The 20951-nt window shown below is 35.5% G+C and overlaps 1 protein-coding gene across 1 annotated transcript; it reads right to left on the bottom strand.

Moving 5' to 3' along the window:
• Positions 1–9331: 9331 nt before the first annotated feature.
• On the bottom strand, positions 9332–18600 carry LOC136855247 (uncharacterized). The gene is made up of 2 exons (XM_067132146.1): positions 18188–18600; positions 9332–10806 (listed from the first exon to the last, which is right to left on the bottom strand). The coding sequence occupies exons 1-2, from the start codon at positions 18383–18385 to the stop codon at positions 10390–10392; spliced, it is 615 nt and encodes a 204-aa protein (XP_066988247.1). The 5' UTR covers positions 18386–18600; the 3' UTR covers positions 9332–10389.
• Positions 18601–20951: the final 2351 nt, after the last annotated feature.

The raw sequence follows: 20951 nt of genomic DNA, 5'->3' as shown, positions 1-20951 counted from the left end.
ACTTTAGCTGCTTATACACTCGTGACGTTTTTTATATTTAAAGATATTGTCAGAAATGCAATTTAATATCGAATCCACTATACCTTGTGAATAACTGACACTCAAAGGGAATTATAATTGGTGAGTGCTTCTGCGCCGGCAGGCTTCGAGCCGTTGCATCTGGTTTAGACATAACTGTAAACAGTGACTTTGCCCACCTGGCTGACTTTATAGCTGGCTCACAGGCTATTATCAGTTATCATTATATTCGGCTAAATGTTATTCCGAAGTTATAATGAATTAGATATTAAACAGTATTTGTGATCTTTTTATATATATATATATATATATATATATATATATATATATATATATGTATATATATATTTGTATATATATAGGTATATATATACACATATATATATATATAGATAATACATATATTTATATATATGTTTATATGTTTTTTATTGAGCTACATTGTTAGTTATTTTATTTATTTATGTCCTCGTGGTGTGTTGCTTTTGTTATATTGAATAACCGCGCTCTTGCCGTTGCTTGTCAAGTTAAGGTCTTATTTTGAATTGTTATAAAAGTAGGAGCCCTTTGTGAATATTCTTACATGACTAATGATTTTAATATAATTTTGAATGAATACCGTGGCCTGAGGCGGAATTCGACAATATGGCAGGATAGCTGACGGGTTCCGTAGATAGACACACAGATAGTTGACTGGATGAAATCGTTCAACCTGCCACTCCTATTTTTATCATCACTTGTGCAGAGGCCATATCGAGAAGATCGTTGCCCTGTTCTAGAATAGGCTCGGGGGAGTTATGGAGAGATAGAAAATGAAGTTTTGCCTCCGTGCGTCTTCACGATTTCATCAGAACAGGTTTTTGCGTACTTTGAGTGGTGTTAGAGCGCTGAGTCACAGTTGGGAAATTTCTCTCTTTCTCACTCCATATATATATATATATATATATATATATATATATATATATATATATATATATATATATATATATATATATATATATATATATATATATATATAACAAACAGGAGGACGGAAAGGAAGTGATGCATCACCTCCTTCTCGTCCTCCTGTTTGTTCTACGTATCCGATTTGCTATAGAAGTCAACACTTCCCCGATTACTTAGGAAGAAAATTAAGTATATCTTAGTTTAACCAGACCACTGAGCTGGTTAACAGCTCTCCTAGGGCTGGCCCGAAGGATTAGATTTATTTTACGTGGGTAAGAACCAGCTGGTTACCTAGCTACGGGACCTACAGCTTATTGTGGAATCCGAACCACATTATGACGAGAAATGAATTTCTGGCACCAGAAATAAATTCCTCTAATTCTTCATTGGCCGCTCGGAGAGTCAAACGCTGGGCCAGCGTGCTAGCCGAAAGCTCTACCCACCCTTCCAATGAAGAACTTAGGAAGGAGATATGGACAGCAGACGCTACTCTCCTATCGCCACCTGGAATTATTTCTGAGGAAGCAGAGGAAGGCTGAACTGGGTTCTGAATAACTTTTGTACTGCCAAGTCAACCATGTCATTCCGAATTTTCTCAAGTTCAAGCTCTGTCGGAAGTCCCTTCATAATTCTGTTTTTTATCATGAAACACGAAGAAACTACAAACAGTTGATATGTTGTTTGACACACTACGCAATAATTGTCATTTTTAGATTGCCTTCTTTTAAAACATTATGTAAATAAAAATATTGTTTCCTATGTTTCTAATGTAGTGAATGTTCATCTGCAGAAATTGTATAATTTAGGAATTACTGTTCCCAACTTTTTAGATAAAAAAAAAAAGTCGTTTTTAACTTCTCTGATTACGTACTGTCGGAAAGAGAGGAGTTTCTTTTATCCCCGGTTTAGACTTTTGTCTACTTAATTTCAAACCTTCTCACTCAAGATTCTTTTTACCCTTTGAATTACTACTTAATCGCCTTTGTAAGTTAGGCATTTTACCTGACTTGAAAAACTTTCAGGGTGAATTGCGTCAATTCGCACAAAAATCTTTTTTGAATTTCAGGAGTGGTTGGTTGCCCTCCCTTAAGAAAGAGGATTTTAACATTCTTAAACAGTTGTCTCTAAAAACAAACTTGGTCATCACTAAACTTGATAAAGGCGAAGGTACTGTAATTCTCAATAAGCAAAAATGAATACCATCTTATCTGACCGGTCAAAATTTGAATGCATTGGTTCTCCTACCTTTCAACCACTCTTTAAGTGGAAGACAGAATTAACAGGTTTCTGAAATCACTTACGGACAGATAAAATCGGCGAACATGCATAATCGGATCTGTACACATCTGGTTCTTCTTATGGAGTTGTATATGGTTTACCGAAAGTGCATAAGGAAGAAATTCCACTAAGACCTATTTTGGCCTCTTATAATGCACCTAGTTATAAGTAAGCAAAATTTTTGGTACCACTATTACAAACGTTTTCAGAAAATGAGCATACCCTGTCTAACTCCACTGTGTTTTCCAAAGAGACTGTTACTCAGGACCTCGATCTGTATATGGTGAGTCTTGATGTTGTCGGTGTCTCGCTTTTCACTAATTTTCAATAATTTTTATACAAATTATTTTAGATAAGGTTTTTTATACAACCAGGTTTTATCTATCAAGGTTTTGATAGAGATGATTTTGAAAAACTTTTAAATTTGGCTGTGCCGGATACAGACTTTTTATTCAATGGAAAGCATAGCATTACAAGCAGATCGATGATGTTGCTATTATATGGGGTCTCCGTTTGGTCCGGTTCTGGCAAATGCCTTTATGTGTCATTTGGAGGAAATGCTTTTTAGCCACTGTTCATCCTCATTTCACCCCTTATATAGTATAAACGGCATAGTGATGATACTTTTCTGCTTTTTCAAAGTAAAGGTGCTATTGAACAGTTTTTAGAATTCGCTAACAATCTCCATCCTAGTATTGAACATGAAAACAATGAGTGCCTTCCTTTTCTGGGCGTGTTAATCACCAGATCTAACCAGCACTTCTCCACTTCTGTCTTCCGGAAGCGAAGGTCTTGGTTCAAATTTTTATAGTTCATGCTTTTACAATTTGAAGCTGAAGAGTATTGTTACGTTATTGCATAGAGCCTTTTCTCTCTCTTCAGACTGGCTCTCTTTTCATGACGTTGAGTTCCTTAGAAAATATTTTCAGAATAAATGCTACCCCAAACTTTTATTTGAGAAGTATCTCAAAAAATTCTTGGATAATAAATTCCAGCCAAAAATTCCTACACCTACAGTACCTAAATTTGATTCTTATCTTTCTTTGCCTTTTACGAATGATGAGAATTTTTTAAATACGTTAAGGCAGATTTTAAAGAAATACTTCTACTGTCTCAATCCCAAACTCGTTCTCAGGAATCCAAGAATAATCTCAAACTCGTTCTCAGGAATCCAAGAACAACTGGATCTCTTTAGATTTAAAGACACTGTTCCGAACCTTATGCGTTCTTTGGTGGCCTATAAGTATGCTTGCCCGAGCTGTAATCTCGGGACTTACGTCGGACCCACCAAAAGAATGCTGAAAGAGCGAGTCGACTCTCATCGTGGCGTTAGCCATAGAACAGGGTGCATTTTGAGTTAGATGGAGTTTTGTAGCATAAGGGAACATTCTAACCGATGTAAATCTTTTATTTCCTATGACGATTTTAAAATCTTAGAGCACGCTGCTGATGAAAACCCTTCTCCATATCCTCGAGTCGTTAACCATCAAACAACTGGTTCCATCTTTGAATGGTCAGTCTTCTTCTGGCCCTCTGCTTATAGCTTAAAATGTTTCTTCGTCCTTTTGGTGCCCTTCTTGGTCACTCAATTTTCTTTTCTTGAGGCGTTAGGTTGGTTTTAACGTTTATGTTTCGGTTTTAATATCTCTATTTTAACAATTGATAATTTTACTGAGTCCTGTGTATTGATTTTAATTGTTGTTGTTTTTGTATTTTAGCCCTGATGATGAAGCCATGTCTTGAAATGTTGGCTGGAAATAAAGATGAATATGCATCACCTCCTTTTCGTCCTCCCTTTTGTTCTACGTATCCGACCTGCTAGAAGTCAACACTTTCCTGATTATATATATATATATATATATATATATATATATATATATATATATATATATATATATATATATATATATATATATATATATGAAAAAATATATTATTTCTCAGAGACGCACTCAAGCAGTCGGCTGAGAGCGTCCTTGTAGTCCTGAGTCTCGTCCGTCGCTGGTTCGACCCTCACGGGACGGTGGACTTATTATCAACTAAAAACTGGATATTGAAAAAAGGACGTTTGTAGCTTTCTGATTGTATATGAATCACGGTGATGTGTGATATATATAAATAGTATATATATGTGTGTGTGTGTGTGTGTGCATGTATATGTATATACACATACATGTATATATAGATATATATATATATATATATATATATATATATATATATATATATATATATATATATATATATATATATATATATATATATATATGTATGTATTCTTCTCAATCACGAATATATAAGATATATATAGATAGTTGTATTCTTCTCAATCAATGAAAAGTACTCCAATGAAAACGAAGTAGAAGGAAACCAGAGGAAAAAGGAAATAGATTTCTTAATTTGTCCCAACAGTTTCGCCTTCCATCAGGCCTCTTCCGGTGAACTTTATTGACTAATCAGTTTAAGAAAAACATATACCGGACATATGTTTACATTTGACTTCAAGACTTACATAAAACAACTACAAATGGTTAACGGTGCTTACAACTGTTACAGGATAATATAAAATAAAATTGTCTAGTACATAGTTCGTCCAACATAAAAGGTTAACAGCCTAATCAGGCTAAACAGGTAATTAAGTGAATACCTAAGTCAATATATTACATAATGTGCACTGGTTTTTCATGATATGTAGAAATAGCCGGTCTGTCTTGAATAAGCCTATACTGCCATTGAAGTTATTGTTTTCACTATATTGAATACATGCCGTTTCTATTAGATTCCTTTCTATAAAATTATTGTTTTTGAACAAGATTCTTGCTTGAGACCACTGAATTGGATAAAAACATTCTCTAGCATGTTTACTAATGGCACTGTTTCTTTGATCAGTAGCGATACTATACTCATGTTGTGCAATTCGTTTCTCAACAGTTTTTGCTGATTGTCCAATATAAAATTTATTGCAACCACAAGGAATTTTGTATACTACCCCGTTGTCGTATATAGGACTGTCTCTTATTAAAGTTCTGCCAATGGTATTGCGATAGGAAAACACAACAGTCACATTTAATAATTTAAGTGGGTGGACAATATGATCGAAGGCTGGCATGTTTGGCAAACACAGTATATTGCTATTAAAATTCCTATTTCCCCTAGTGGAATAAAAAGATTTTTTGGCTAGCGAGAAACACTCATCTATATTATGTGAAGTAAAATTGTGCTTTAGACCTAATCCATATATATAATCTATCTCGTCATCAAAGAATTCAGGGCTGAGTAGATGAAGAGCTCTAAAAACATAGATCTTATACCTGACTGTTTTACTTGTTTGTTGTGGAAAGATCTCGCATTGATAATCAGATTGTTGTTGCTATCTTTTCGGTGTACTTTAAACTTTAAAGTATTGTTATTTCTAATGACTTTAACATCCAAGAAAGCTTTACACTTATTTTCTTCCTTCTCAACAGTAAATTGGATCGAAGGTACTAACCCATTCAAATGTATTAATGTGAGGTCTATGTCCAAGTGAGTTTTCCAAATACTAAATATGTCGTCAACATAACGGAACCAAAGTATATTGTCGGGTAAAATGGAATTAGCCAGCCTACTCTCATAAAATTCCATGTAAATATTAGAAAGAATTATTATTCAGAAACAATAACTTTATAGAAAGAAATCTAATAGAAACGGCATGTGTATTTAAATAGTGAAAACAGTAACTTCAATGGCTGTATAGGCTTATTCAAGACAGACCGGCTATTTCTACATATCATGAAAAACCAGTACAAATTATGTAATATATTGACTTAGGTATTCACTTAATTACCTGTTTATCCTCATTAGACTGTTAACCTTTCATGTTAGACGAACTAAGTACTAGACAATTTATATTTGATATCCTGTAACAGTATAAGCACCGTTAACCATTTGTAGTTGTTCATGTTTTATGTAAGTCTTGAAGTCAAATGTAAACATACGTCCGGTATATGTTTTTCTTAAACTGATTAGTCAATAAAGTTCCCCGGAAGAGGTCTGATGGAAGGCGAAACTGTTGGGACAAATTAAGAAATCTATTTCCTTTTTCCTCTGGTTTCTCCTTCGTTTTCGTTATGGAGTACATCGTGATATGTATACATGTATGTATATATATATGATACATATATATATATGATATATATATATATATATACATATATATATATATATATATATATATATATATATATATATATATATATATATATATATATATACATGAGAGAGAGAGAGAAAAAATTTTCATTTATGAATGATTGAGCGTTTTAAATATTATAATATATATATATATATATATATATATATATATATATATATATATATATATATATATATATATATATATATATATATATATATATAAAATGTGTGTATGTGTTTTGTCTAAGGACACGTTTCCCGAAAGAATGTTGAAGGTCAAGTATTGTCAACCACTCCTACGCGTAATACATTGTGTGGATAACTGAGTGGTATGCGCTCCTTCGTCCCGCTCTCTTTCTCTTTATTTCTTATTCTTTTTCCTCTTGACGTCAGCTGCACTTCTCTGAGATAGGCAACCAAGGTTTACCCGGGAGTTTACGCGAATATGAGACTTCCGCCCGCATCAAAACCAGTTCAGGCATAAAAGAATCGAATATTGTAGAGAATGAGAAAAACAAGTAAAAAATGCCCCGAAGTTTCCTCGGCGCAATCGAGTTTTCTGTCCGGTGGTGGCCTCAGCCACGGACCATAAAACTCTTAGCCGCGGCCCATGAAATTCAGCCACGGTCCGGTGGTGGCCTAGCGCTGCCAGAAGTACGATTATAGCTAACTTTAACCTTAGATAAAATAAAAACTACTGAGACTAGAGGGCTGCAATTTGGTATGTTTGATGATTGGCGCCCTTTAGCCTCAGTAGTTTTTAAGATCTATGATAGCGGACGGACAGACAAAGCCAGCACGATAGTGTTCTTTTACAGAACTCTAATAAAAGAAAATAACACGTTCCTGATAAGGACATGAGATGACCGTGGTCTGGGTTGCAGTGGCAAATGATAACATTCTAAAATCAAATGTAGTGATAAAAGCGACGAGATTTCGTAGAATGCATCTTCTTACGTCAGGATGGGTTTTCTTATTTTACACAGTAGGTGTCAAGACAATCATCTCTGTCGCAATTCTCCTTATATGAAAGAATAATTCTCACCAATTCCTTCGGCCTCTTTTCCCTTATCCAAGTGTGCCTTATTCACCCAGGCCGCCAATGAATTTCCTGGTTCTTTTCCGTCTTGATAATTGCCATGCTGTTATTCCTAGTAGCCATTTCCATGGGTCGCGGCAAATTTTGAGTAATCTCTGGAGCTACTACTTATCCTTTATCATTTACTTTCACGAATCATTTAAAATACTGGTTATATCCAAGCAGTACTGCAATTGGCTCAGTCAACACCTTTTATCTGAAGTTCGATTTGCTTATTAGTTTTCATTACCTTTCATCTTCTCCCTGCCACTCTCTTCGTGATACATGATTACTTAATTCGTGGTACGTGATACATAATTCTACATGATTATCTCGCCTGCTAAACAACTGTATCATAGAAAATCTATCTTTATCTATCCTGCTCACTTATTTTATTCCTTCCTATTTACCTACAAGAACATACACTCTAGCCACTCTTGTTACCCCATGTTCATCATTTTCTTCTACTTCTGGATCTTGAACTCTAGGTTCTTTTTCATCCCCCTTCTCTTTTATATGCTTAGTTCATTCCTGTGGAATTCAACTGTTGTTTTCTCTTTTTTCCATAAAAAAAAAACCAGGTACAGATTCCGATCGTGACTGAAACTATCTCTTACCCTCAGCCTGTTCCATTTCCATAGTATATTTACTGTGAAAAAAATTTTTCCTTGTTACGTTTACATCTACACACATCCTCGAACCTTTCACTTGTCTTCAGCGGTCCTGAAACAAGATGTAACAAGAATCTGAAGTTATTAGCAAAGAATATTCAATTAAAACTTATGCAGTAATTAAATCTAAAGTCTTTTCCTTAATTTTTTCCAATCATGAAAGTGTGGCACGGGGTTTTTAGGACTTTGAGCATTAGCAAATACGGCAGTGAGGGCACATATGCTGGAAAACATTGCTTTAGACCATCGTCATAAAATATAATACTCGCCCATCTTCCATAAGATTTGTCTCAGATAGCTGAAAAGGCACGTTGGAAAACATGCAAAAGTTCCTGTTATTTTAATTACAAATGTATGTATAAACAACTAGGGATCTTTTAACCATAACGAAAAAAGCACGATAAAGTGTCCTTTTTGCACTAGAGGGATTTCGTTCTCTGTAATGTCAAACGGTGGAATTGTCTTGCTGACAATTCTGCTGATTCTGATGCTTTTAGGTTGACGAGAGGCTGGTGTGCAAGTTTCGAACTTTATGCGCCATTGCTTTAATATTTCTACATTTACATGATTATGTACGCGTATATTTATCTGTTCTTAGTTTTCCTTTATAGTTTATTGATTTCATTTCTCTTAGTTAGGTTTGTCACTTTCCGTCGCAAGCTTGCTTTCATCCTGGTTTCATAAAAACAGTTTGATTGCTTACTTGTTGGTTTCCTGGGTTTCATCATCCGTATCCGGAATGCCGTGTTCTTAGCCGGCGCACCAGTTCCCATCATTAAATCGCCAAAGAAAAACTGGAATCACCGACGTTCAACTGGTGTCGCAACGGGTTACTCTTGAGGCGAGCGCGAATCTGTCTGTGGGATAGCTTCAATTTCTTCTAGGATATGGGACATTTTTACTTTCTATTTTTGGAATTATAGGCATGCATGTCATTATAAAAGAAGATGTGTTAGTTTTTTTAATTATTTTTTTATAGTGAGTCTTTGCTTCGTTTTCTCTTAAGATCAGTCACGGTTTCCTCAGCTCACAAAGAGTTGAAAGCCCAGAAACGCTTAATGACAAGTCAAGCGTGAGATTGAACCTTTTTTAACCATTTCACGAGAGCATCTGAATCGACAGCCCTCTGGTAATCATTTGGAAGGGAAATGAAAAATGTAGCTATAGACAATAGTTTATTCAACTAGCATCAACGGATTCATAAATAATCAGGTAATCAACAAAATAAGGAATAAATAGGAGCCATCTAAGGCGACTACACTTTATCACAGTCTAATTGTGTCGACGAAGACCGAACTGGATTCCTATCGAGGTGCAGGATTTTATCCCCTATTGGTATTTTTCTGTTCTCGATCTTAATCTCTGATCAGTGCTTACAGCTTAGTTACCCTTCAGGTTTTTTTATTGATTTTCTCATTTCCATTACGATGATTAATGAATGAATGATGACAATGGCGATATCGGGTGCAGTAATGCATGCAGTTTCGTTCTCTTCCATGAAAAATATTTTTAGTTTCATAGCTGTCATCGGTTGGGCGCATTGATTGTATTTATCACTAAGTGAATGTTCTCACCTTAACTCTGTCATGACTAGTGAATCTTATTTAAAAAATTAAATAAATAAATACAATAAAAGTTCACAATAACTGGCGTTTTGTCAAATCAGTCGATGTTTTTCTAAAATATGATATACATGTTGGAGACGCACAAATTTGGTTGTATAGTTGTGTATTTATGTATTACAAAGTCCAGTGATCGTTAACATTACCAACGATGTCTGCAAAACGAAGACCAGTTTCCGGCTTGTAAATATCAGGGGAAGCTAACGCGAGATCGGAATGTCAATATAAATTTGTGTTTTGGTCTCATCTTTCTTTCTGAAGCGAAGATGACTTGAGACTGATTTTGATACTGTTGCAACACATTCCTGATCGTCTATGTCACAGAGAAGTTCGTTACGATTACTTTGACGTCATATTTTCCAGGACTGACGCACTTTCTGACTACATCACTAATCTGGTAACTGTTGGAAGTCATCAGATATCTGGCATCTGTGCGATTTCAGGCGAAGATGAGATGTGCAGTAAAAAAAAAATAATCGTTGCTGCCATTTACACTTATACAATCGCTGGTTTTACATGGTGAAAAACAAGGTTACATAAAGTGAGGCCTATTCGTCTTGGTAATGTTACCTTCTCCGTAACTCGAAAATTTAACCGATCACAAATTATACAAATCACTTGGATTTGACAATGCTTCCACTATACTGGAGTACACCTTTTCTTTTTTCATCCTCCGTTCTTCGACTCCTGGAGGTGGCCCCGGCTCAGTGTCTGAACAGGCCGTTGGAAAACCCGGCTTCCCGTTGAAAGATGGAGCAGAACTCGGTGCCTGCACCCCATTTTGGTCTTTTTGGGATGTTCCGAAAATAGGCATAATATCTGTTCTGCTTTCAGGCTCTGAGCTGAAAGCAAAGTCGACAGGACCAAACACAGCCGCAGGTTTCGATCGTATGGTTGAGAAAGTGACCCCTGAGGAATGTTTGACGTCACAGGATGCTGGGCTTTCACGGAAGAGGGTGTAATACGAGAGGGGATCAGATTTGACTGCATCCTCGTAGCAGGGAAGGGCGTCAACCTGCCGATAAAGAAAAAAAATTAATGAAAGCAGATCTATAAAGTGTTGTCATGTAAATTCTTGTTTAGCGTTCGCCGGATTTTTCAAGGATATAACTGTATGTATATATGTTTGTTGGTACAAAGCGGGTCTAACTGCTATTTTAAACACACACACACACACACACACACACACACACACACACACACACACACACACACACATATATATATATATATATATATATATATATATATATATATATATATATATATATGTGTGTGTGTGTGTGTGTGTGTGTATCGTTATGTATGTATGTACGTGTATCATGGGGCTTACTTTTAAATGTGTAAGTATGTAGCTTATAAGGATGTGTCGAAATAAATGTAAACTTGGAAAATCCCGTCCACTTATAATTACAGTATATACTACACCAAATTACCCAAAAATGTTTACTTAAAAGTAAATTTAGAATTTTCATATACATTTAGTCGTTATTTCTGCGCTGAATTTGGATAATCCTGAAGTGAACTTGCATATGCAACCAACACATAAAAAACAAGAGGGATTGCCGGTGCTTGCCGGCTCTGCTGACGCAGCTAAGATACCTGAAGGCATAAATACAACTGACAGTACAGAATGGACGCGTTCGCATGCAGTGAGTGAGCATTTCTTGCGTGTGAAGTTATAAACTATAAATATGCACTACGCACACATACAGACGCATACATATATGTATTTGTTATGTATTTGCGTTTATATTGTATATAGGTATAACGTATCACAGCGAATAATAATAACATACCACATGTCGGCGCTTGTGTGTATGTTCTAAGGGAGAAATGTCTGATACTCGATTTCCCTAAGGAGAAAAAGCTGGTTGTTTTGGTCGTAGGGAGACAGAGGCATCATGTGCCCGAATAGGAAGGACAACATAAGTGATTGTGTCTGGGTTAGCTGAAATGTGTAGAGACAGGGAAAGGTAAAGTTGAATTTTATAGGAAAGAGTAAATGGTGAGGAAAAATGGTTTGAATAGTTATGCGTTAGTACACAGTAGATGGAAAACGACGCTGATGAATGTAATGATGGGAATGGGGATGGTTAGGGGGTATATTTGATCATAATTATCCAAAAGCAGAAATTAAGACAGGTAAAAGTTAAGTCTGGAGAAGGCTGTTGTGGAATTGTGGCTGTGAATGGGATAAAAACGAGTAAGCTTGATAAAAAGGAAGTGAGAAGAGACTATGAAGAGAAAATGGGTGGAGATAGGGAAGGGTAGGGTAGGGTCAAAGACACGTAATGGGAGATGTAATTAAGGATTATATAGAATTTTAAAAAGAGGTCAAGGGGTCAGCAGGGGATGGTTGTGGCTATGGGAAAGTAGGAAGAAAAAATAAGAAAAAAATAAGTGATGATACGATATGTGAAAGGTTTAGGAGAGTAAGAAAAAATTATTTGAGGTGCAATTGCATGAGAAAGCAAGCGAGAAAAATAAGGCAAGTCATAATGATAGAGGGGTGAACAAGAGTGGGAAAGTTTGGAAGAATAGGAAGTTGTTCTACAATCTACAGAGACTATGAATACAGGGAAAAGTTACAGAGTAAATGGATTTCAGAGTAAAAGATGCAACTGGAGAATGCTGTCTGAAATGAAAGCAGTCTTGGTTTGATGGAGTGAGTTTTGTTTTTTGAGGATTTGTTGAGTGTGGAACAGGAAGAGGAGTTGGGGACTTATCAGAAGACTTGGTACAAGATATAGATGCTGTGGCAAAATGTTTGACTGGTTAGATAGTGTGCTTGTAATGTATATCTAGATGAGGGAAAGGTTATGAGGAAATTGCTGAGAAATGTAATCTTTGTATAGAGGAAGGGCAATAAAGGAAGCTGTATAAAATTTAGGGATATAGAGCTACTTCTTATGCAGGATTTAATTAGAGAAAATTAGACTAACGGCAGAAAAACTGGTAGAGGAAGAACAGTAAGGGTTGAGACATGGGTTTGTGAACCTAAAAATTGATATGAAATAGGTATGCGAGAAGTTTGTAGTGTGGGGAAAAATGCTGTATATGGACCTGTGAAAATTTATAAGCACACTGTGGAGGGCATTTTCTTTTTATGGAACAAAGAAAGTTGCTGAAAGCGACTGGAAATTATCGTGTTGGAAAGGAAGCCTGTGTTGAAATATGCAAATGAGAGAGGACAGGTTTTCTATAAAAATCGTTATTTGACAGGAATTTATGTAAAAAATAAATCCAATTGGAAACCAAGACAGATGGTGTAAAATCTTTCACAATTCACGAACAAAAAATATTCCTTTGGGATGTCCATAAGACACTTGCGAAATATCCCACCAGAATTGTGCTGTCTCATTTAATAGTCCGGACAAAGTGGCTGCTAAAAAAAAATTTCAAAGCATTCAAGAACGAAGGTTAAGCAAATAGTAAGAAAAATAAAAAAGGGTCGTCCATCTACAGGGTAAACTCATCTTCTTTAACAATTTCCTATTAATCGTGATACACAGCATTCAGAGGCTTTTGAGAGAGAGAGAGAGAGAGAGAGAGAGAGAGAGAGAGAGAGAGAGAGAGAGAGAGAGAGCGAGCAATTCTTGGACTTGTTCTACCTCGGGGGGAGGAAGAGAGAGAGAGAAAAAAAACAAAGCATACCATTCTTGGACTTTTGTTTTACCTCTGAGAGAGAGAGAGAGAGAGAGAGAGAGAGAGAGAGAGAGAGAGAGAGAGAGAGAGAGAACAAAGCATAAGAACAATTCTTGGACTTCCGTTCTACCTCACGTAGTGTGCATAACCATGTTCGGTGGATTTCCTTCAAGTTTTCAGTATGCTGCAGATGGTAGATTTACTTCACAAGATCTTTGCTGTTATTATTGTTGTGAAGAAGCAGTTTACATCTTTATATAGTCCATTTAGAATGGACGTGTAAATCATGAGGACAACAATGGTATGGAACTCTAGGTTAGACTTATTCTCAGGATTGGGAAGAAGAGTCTGAAGGGGCCATTGTCTTTAACCGTGAACATGTATATGTTACGTCTCCATAAATTTACTTTTATACAATTAATGTTATAGCGTCTCCACAAGCGAATCTGATTCTCTCATTTTCGTTCTAAATCAGCGTTTTCAAAGTTATTTCAGCCTTGCATGCATACTTGAATTGCGGATGAAATATATTACAGTACATTACTGTATTTTTTTCTTTAGAATTTTTTATACCCATGGAAGATAAATATGGCAGTTTTATACCACTTTCCATTAACTAAATTGCCTAGTGCGAAAAATACACAACCAATCTTATATATATATATATATATATATATATATATATATATATATATATATATATATATATATATATATATATATATATATATATATATACATATATACATATATACACAATATACGTCATTTTACCACAGGTAAAGAAATAAGAGACTGGATGGTGATGTGTGATAAACAAATAACGAGTCAGTGTGATTATAATATATATATATATATATATATATATATATATATATATATATATATATATATATATACATATTGTATATATATATTGTATATATATATGTGTGTTTGTGTGGTCTTGCGCGCATGTGTCTACAAAAATGTACTGCTAAAGAAGCAATTTCCTCTCTGCCCCCAGGAAAATGGTCCACATTTTCATATATATATATATATATATATATATATATATATATTTATATCGCTATGCACCGCTTTATTCTTATGGAGACAGAGTATTGTTGTCATAATAAAAAGCCGCCGTATTATTCTTTAGTTTCAAGTTTGTGAATCACTCCTCATCCATTTTCAGTTAACGACCTCTTTAAGCTTAAGTTTTAACATGTCCCTTAATCTTACAACTTCCTTGGCGACTTTTGCTTACATGCTTTAATAAACTCCTGCCAAACCGATTTCTCTGATGTCGGTACAACCAAAGAAATCTGTAAATAATTTTTAGAACCTTATAACATCATTACCCTTTTACTTTTGTAATCATGATTGTATATTTTTCTTCTGTATTTTTCTTTCGTCTGTTCATCTTTTTATGAACCGCAAAGTTAAAAAAAAAGCATATTCAGTTTTGTTTTGCGAGATTGTGGATTCTACTTAACAGCATATTTTCCATATTGTGGCCTTTTCTTTATGTATCAAGCGTAAATAACTCGAAGTTATGTCATTATGTTAACTCGTGACATTGGCAAAACTGGTAAAACTCGTAAGTAAGGCGATGGCCTTGATATATTCAACTACAATACTAACAGTTTCGGCGGTAGAAATCAACGGTTATATACCTTTTGACCTTTAACCGGCCAAAGCTGGTATTTTAGCCGTGCATCAAGGGCGTTTTCGAACAGGGTATTATTTTCGTCTTCAATATATATATATATATATATATATATATATATATATATATATATATATATATATATATATATATATATGTGTATATATATATTATAATATATATATATATTATATATATATATATATATATATATATATATATATATATATATATATATATATATATATATATATATATATATATATATATATATATATATATATATATATATATAGAGAGAGAGAGAGAGAGAGAGAGAGAGAGAGAGAGAGAGAGAGAGAGAGAGAGAGAGATAGATATATGTACTGTATATACATTACCTACGTAATTCCATTTTCATGCATGGTAAGCTATCAATATTTTATAAAAGTTCCAAATCAAATTTTCATTTACATGCTTTGTCGCACGAATAAAAGCAATTTTACTATTCACTGTTTCTATTATTACTGTCATTATTTCTTGGTCACCCTGTCTCTAATATTCAGCTCTCTCTCTCTCTCTCTCTCTCTCTCTCTCTCTCTCTCTCTCTCTCTCTCTCTCTATATATATATATATATATATATATATATATATATATATATATATATATATATATATATATATATATATATATATATTAGCCAGAATATTACAGACAGTGTGACCAAGAAATAATGATAGTAATAATTGAAACAACAGTGAACAGTAAAATTGTTTTTATTCTTGAGACAAAGCATGTAAATAAAAATTACATTTGGAACTTTTATAATAAGATATTGATAGGTTACCATACATGAAAATGGAATTACGTAGGTATGACTTATAACGTTCGTAATACCACTATTAATTTCATAGTGCTAAAATGCTAATGTCATAACGTTTCTGAGCCATGAATCATTAAAAAAAGTTATCGGTATCTGTTGTGGAATTCTAATGCGCATCCCAAACATCGCGAAGGCATTGGACGACTTTGAGTTTTGAATACGTAGTCAGTGACTGGTCAAATGCGCCTCATGCGTCATCAAAGGATAATTGCGTCATCGAAGGATCATTGCGTCAAGCGCGCTTTCCATGATGGGTGAGGGAGAGGATTAGTGAATCTACAAATCATGTAACCCCTTGGTTTTTTGGGAGTTAGTAATGTGCTGTCAAATATCTGCTCGAAGCTAATTCTTCGAACTGATCACCGTCAGTTAACAGCGTCACACTGTACAGTACAGTTATTTATATTTTGGAAACAAAATTGCCTTCTGGTCCCTCGATTTATAAAGCGTTGAACTATCTTAGTCACCAAGTTTTTAGAGATACAATTTTCAGTAGATAGACCATCAACCTTTTTAATCATATGTGATTGTAAAGGCTACAGGCTACTTTTAAGAATCGCTGAATGAATTGATTCTTAAGACTTCATTTAAGATCCCAGTCCTCCACCGAGGACCTTGGAGATATCTTGGGCAACAGTACCGTCAAGGAAACTAATTACAGCTGTAAACTAGATGAAAGTTGATAGTCAAATGCTCTTTTAAAAAAAGCGCAGTGTAAATGTATTATTGATTTTTTTTATACAAGTAAAGCTTTAGTTACACGGACAGCTGATTGAATTTTCTTTTATGCGTAACTTCAATTAAGGCATCGTAAGTTTAATTTGCGCCAGAACCTACAACCGTACAATAAATATGCCTTGAAGGAGGGTAGCCTAGGTCATGCACGTGTTAGACAGCGGAGGAATGGCGGAGAACTCCAGGTCTTTACGAATGTAAGATAGTATTCGTCTTTGTCCATGCAACGGAGTAAGTGGGGATATATATATATATATATATATATATATATATATATATATATATATATATATATATATATATATATATATATATATATATATATATTTATATATAAATATATATATATATATATATATGTATATATAGTTTTGACATTGCTTGTGTGGGCTTGCAAGAATATTCTGCATGTGCATTTAAGCACGAAAGTGCTTACATTTGTATAATCACCAAACACAGCGCGTCTTCTGTATAGGAGAAAGCAAACACAGAAAGTGTGGTTGGGTTCTGAGTAATATGTCTGAAAGAAGCCGGCACACTTATTTAAGGCAGTAGGTACGGATACCCACTCATACAAACACACACACACACACACATTCACAATGAATTGCAACTGTTAACTGGCAACTGATATATTTGCATGAAGTGACAAAAGGGTAAAAATATGTCTTTATTTCAGCCAAAGAGAATCACAAGAGAAACTTGAATTTTCCGTATTGAAATTTCTAGAATAAAATCAATCCCGGCGGGACTGTTGGTTTCCGCGTGAATAAGAATATCTCTGGACTGGTTCTTTTAATGTAACGTCATTTTTTTATTCTTTTTGCAAATTAACGGTTACATTTGTGTCGGTAAAATTTCTTTTTTTCCCTGAGATCCTATTCATTATATTTTTCTTCTGACTCACTACTCACAAATCGTTTGAGGTGAATACCAGGTTGTGCTGAAATTATTTCCTATTTTATCTGTCCCAATTGCATTTACAAACACATGCATCATTTTTGTTAGGTTTCAGAGTTACATTTCTTTTTTGAACACCACGTGATGTCTAAATTTATATAGAACTCGGGAAAGAATAATGGTATGCATAAAGTAGTGGCGTACTTAGAAAAGAAGCCTTTGTTTCCCATGGTTTCTATGACCGCAGACCTCCATCCATCCCACCTGTCATTTCCTAAAAGGCAACACCCAGTGATGGGGAAGTTCACAAACGCCTCCTATTTTTTTATTTGACTCTTGAGGAGGCAACTGAGATGTGTCCTTCGTTGATTTAAAACTTCCTCATGAAAAGATTGTTTTAGTAGTGAAGACATAGTAAAGAACTAGATTAAATTCCAGGTAAGAAACCGGTTCCTGTTACGCAGTCAGAGATGCACGACAAGGAATGACTAAGAAGGAAGAGGCACCCTTTCCAGCCGTCACTGAAAACCAGGGCGTGCGAGAAAGACGTCTGCGCCGCACAAGTACGAACCGGGTGAAAAACACACATTTCAACTCACCTGTTCTTGTGCAGAAGACGGGGGGATCTTCGTGAATATACGGCACAGGACATGCGTGCTAATGAACATCAGATACAGAAAGCCCAGCAGAAGTGCCGCTGCTAGTCCTATGATATTGAAATGGTATAGCATTACGATAGCCACTGTTACTGGGCCAATCCCAGCCAACGCCATTATCAAAGTACTTTTCCACTTCATTGCGGAGACAGTACGAGATGTCAAATATTAACAAAACCACAGATAAAGTTTGCACTGAAAACAAAACTTTCACTTGCGACTAATGAACCAAGTCGGCGATTACACGACCCGAAACGCAAAGATGCTTTTTGTTCGAAGGCTGTAGGACCACTAACGCGTAGGCCGGGAGGTAGGGCAACAGAGGTTCCTAGACTCTGCCAAGTGCAGGCGAGTGTGTTCTCTTAGGTCACGAGAGTTTGGTACGAGAGGTAGAATCGAGAAGGGAGGGAACTATCTCACTGGCCACGGAGACGGTGCAGTCGGGTTGCACAAGAGCCTGGCAAAACTTGTTCCCGGCAGCCTTCGGAAAGGGATGGGCGGGAAAGTTCGTTTCAAACGTTCGCACCGGAGATGCAAGAATCTTCATCGCAGATCGTTGTCTTTTTTTTTTCTTCTTTCAACAGAGCTTACTTTAAACATTGTTTAAAGTAAAAATAAAGATTCCCAAAGTAGTTTAATATAAATAATAAGTATTTTAGATGTGACAAAAAAGGGACTGAGTCATCCAGCTATTCATACCTTTGTTTCGTGCTTGTGAAAAGCAGTGATGCCAACCACAGGTCATGGCGGGAAAATTCCCGTGGAAGAAAAGGGCATACGGAAGGTCGGGGTTAAGTGCGTGAGTTCTCCAGTTATATAAATTTTATCGTAACGATACAAGTTGGTAGTAATGAGTAACGTCATTCTTATTTCCCTAACCAAGTCATTGTAGTAGAAAGTTACAGACTGTACTTGCATAGTTCTAGATTTTTTGTAGGCAAGCCGAGACATCGGGAAAATAATAGTGTACCCATGAAACAGGAAATTTTTGCCGGCGTGATACGTATAAACTTTCATGAACTTGGCGAGAACGTTGCGTCATTATTCAGTAAGGAATTCTTAAGTTAGATAAAACAAAACAGTATAAAATTATTAATTTTAGTAAAGGTATTCTTATTTTAGAATTCTTTCAAGTCAAGTCTTTTCCAGAACTGAAATTTAAAATTTCTGCCGCTCTCATACCCACTTCCTGGAATATCTCTCTCTCTCTCTCTCTCTCTCTCTCTCTCTCTCTCTCTCTCTCACCTGGAATTTGAGTCGCTGCTTTCAGTTGAAACTCGTCCAAACTCATTTGTCTCTAACATTTCCGTGTATCTTAACTCTCCGTAATTTCTTGGATGGTTTAGTTTATTGATCGTTATTTTGTGATATGATTATTTTATTTTACTATCTTGAAGTTTGCTCTGCATTTGCAGGGTTGATTTTATGAGAACACGACCAGAGTTTGAGTATGGGAACTCCATTTGATGATGAACTGAGGCTCTGGTCTTCCATCAACGTATATATAATGTAGATACATTTATGCTGATAATTAAACCCGAGATAAGTGAATTTTTTATGCAGTGAGAGATTCTTAATTATTTTCCTTAACAAGGAACGTAATATCTTTCATATTAATGAAGTCTGTTGTTGGGAGTAAAATCGTAGTATAGTCTTACTAGCGTTAGCCAGGACTCGCTATCTTCTAAGCAAAAATGTTTATCTAAGTAGCTTAATAAAATAGTGCATCGGAAAGTTAAAAGAAAAATTTAGTATCCAAACCATCGCTAATCAGTGCCTAGTATTCCACATCAAATGGTATAAGGAACGGCCATTAGGGAAGGAACAAAGAGAACCGTAATAAAAGCTGGCATTAAGAATGTTCCGTTCCTCAAACTTCATGTTATCATGAAATATGAGAAACAGCATAGCTCTTCGAAGGCAGGAGGAACAAATACCCAATTTAGGAGAAAAAATTTAAAAATTTGCGATTTCGAAAGGGAATTAGAAATCCTTGAATGCAATCCGTGGAAAAAATGACGTATGTCATCCTACCACATCCGTGGAGAGGCGTCTGCAGTATCACAGAAATCAGAGAGAGAGAGAGACTACAGCTGCCAGTTTTTTTTTTTTCCTCCGCTTAGGCTGTGACCTACCATAGAAGACTACCTATATAGTTCAGGGCGTAGGTTAGCCTTAGTTCCATGGACTTTCCAAGCGACAACGGTCCTAAGTTTCTTCACCCACCTTGAGTCGTTCCTGAGACTAGCTGGAGAGGCGAGATCAATAATAATTAAGACACTCCATATAATAAAACGAATTGTGTTTTTTCATTGTTATTAACAGCGATGCCAGCACAGATTTGTCACCATCATCATTTGTAAAGTAAAGATACAGGAGACTATACATACACACACATACATACACCGGGGCTCCCCCACAAAAAAGGGGGGTGGGGGCACCAGCATAATGTCAAAGCCTGATCCATAATTTGACGAGAGAGTTTCCGCAATGGTTGAACTCTCTCTCTCTCTCTCTCTCTCTCTCTCTCTCTCTCTCTCTCTCTCTCTCTCATATTTGCATTCGTGTTGATGTCTTTGTTTTATGCCTTTAGAACATACTGTATATGCTCCTGTGGGTGATATACACTGACTGACTGCCGTATGATTGTTAAAACGGTGAAGCATTTTTGTTTTCGCTTTTATTGTATTTCATACTCAGGGAGAAA

This window comes from Macrobrachium rosenbergii, chromosome 31 (assembly GCF_040412425.1).
Source record: "Macrobrachium rosenbergii isolate ZJJX-2024 chromosome 31, ASM4041242v1, whole genome shotgun sequence".
NCBI classification, from domain to species: Eukaryota; Metazoa; Arthropoda; class Malacostraca; order Decapoda; family Palaemonidae; genus Macrobrachium; species Macrobrachium rosenbergii.
The sequence above is the reverse complement of the archived record's forward strand: the minus strand, read 5'-3'. Positions and strand labels throughout refer to the sequence as shown.

Bases quoted from the DNA above. Each gene is read 5' to 3' on its own strand.
- LOC136855247 (XM_067132146.1), bottom strand. From the start codon at position 18,385: ATGAAGTGGAAAAGTACTTTGATAATGGCGTTGGCTGGGATTGGCCCA. The intron at 10,807-18,187 runs GTGAGTTGAAAT...CTTTATCGGCAG, and splicing joins CGTCTTCTGCACAAGAACAG to GTTGACGCCCTTCCCTGCTA.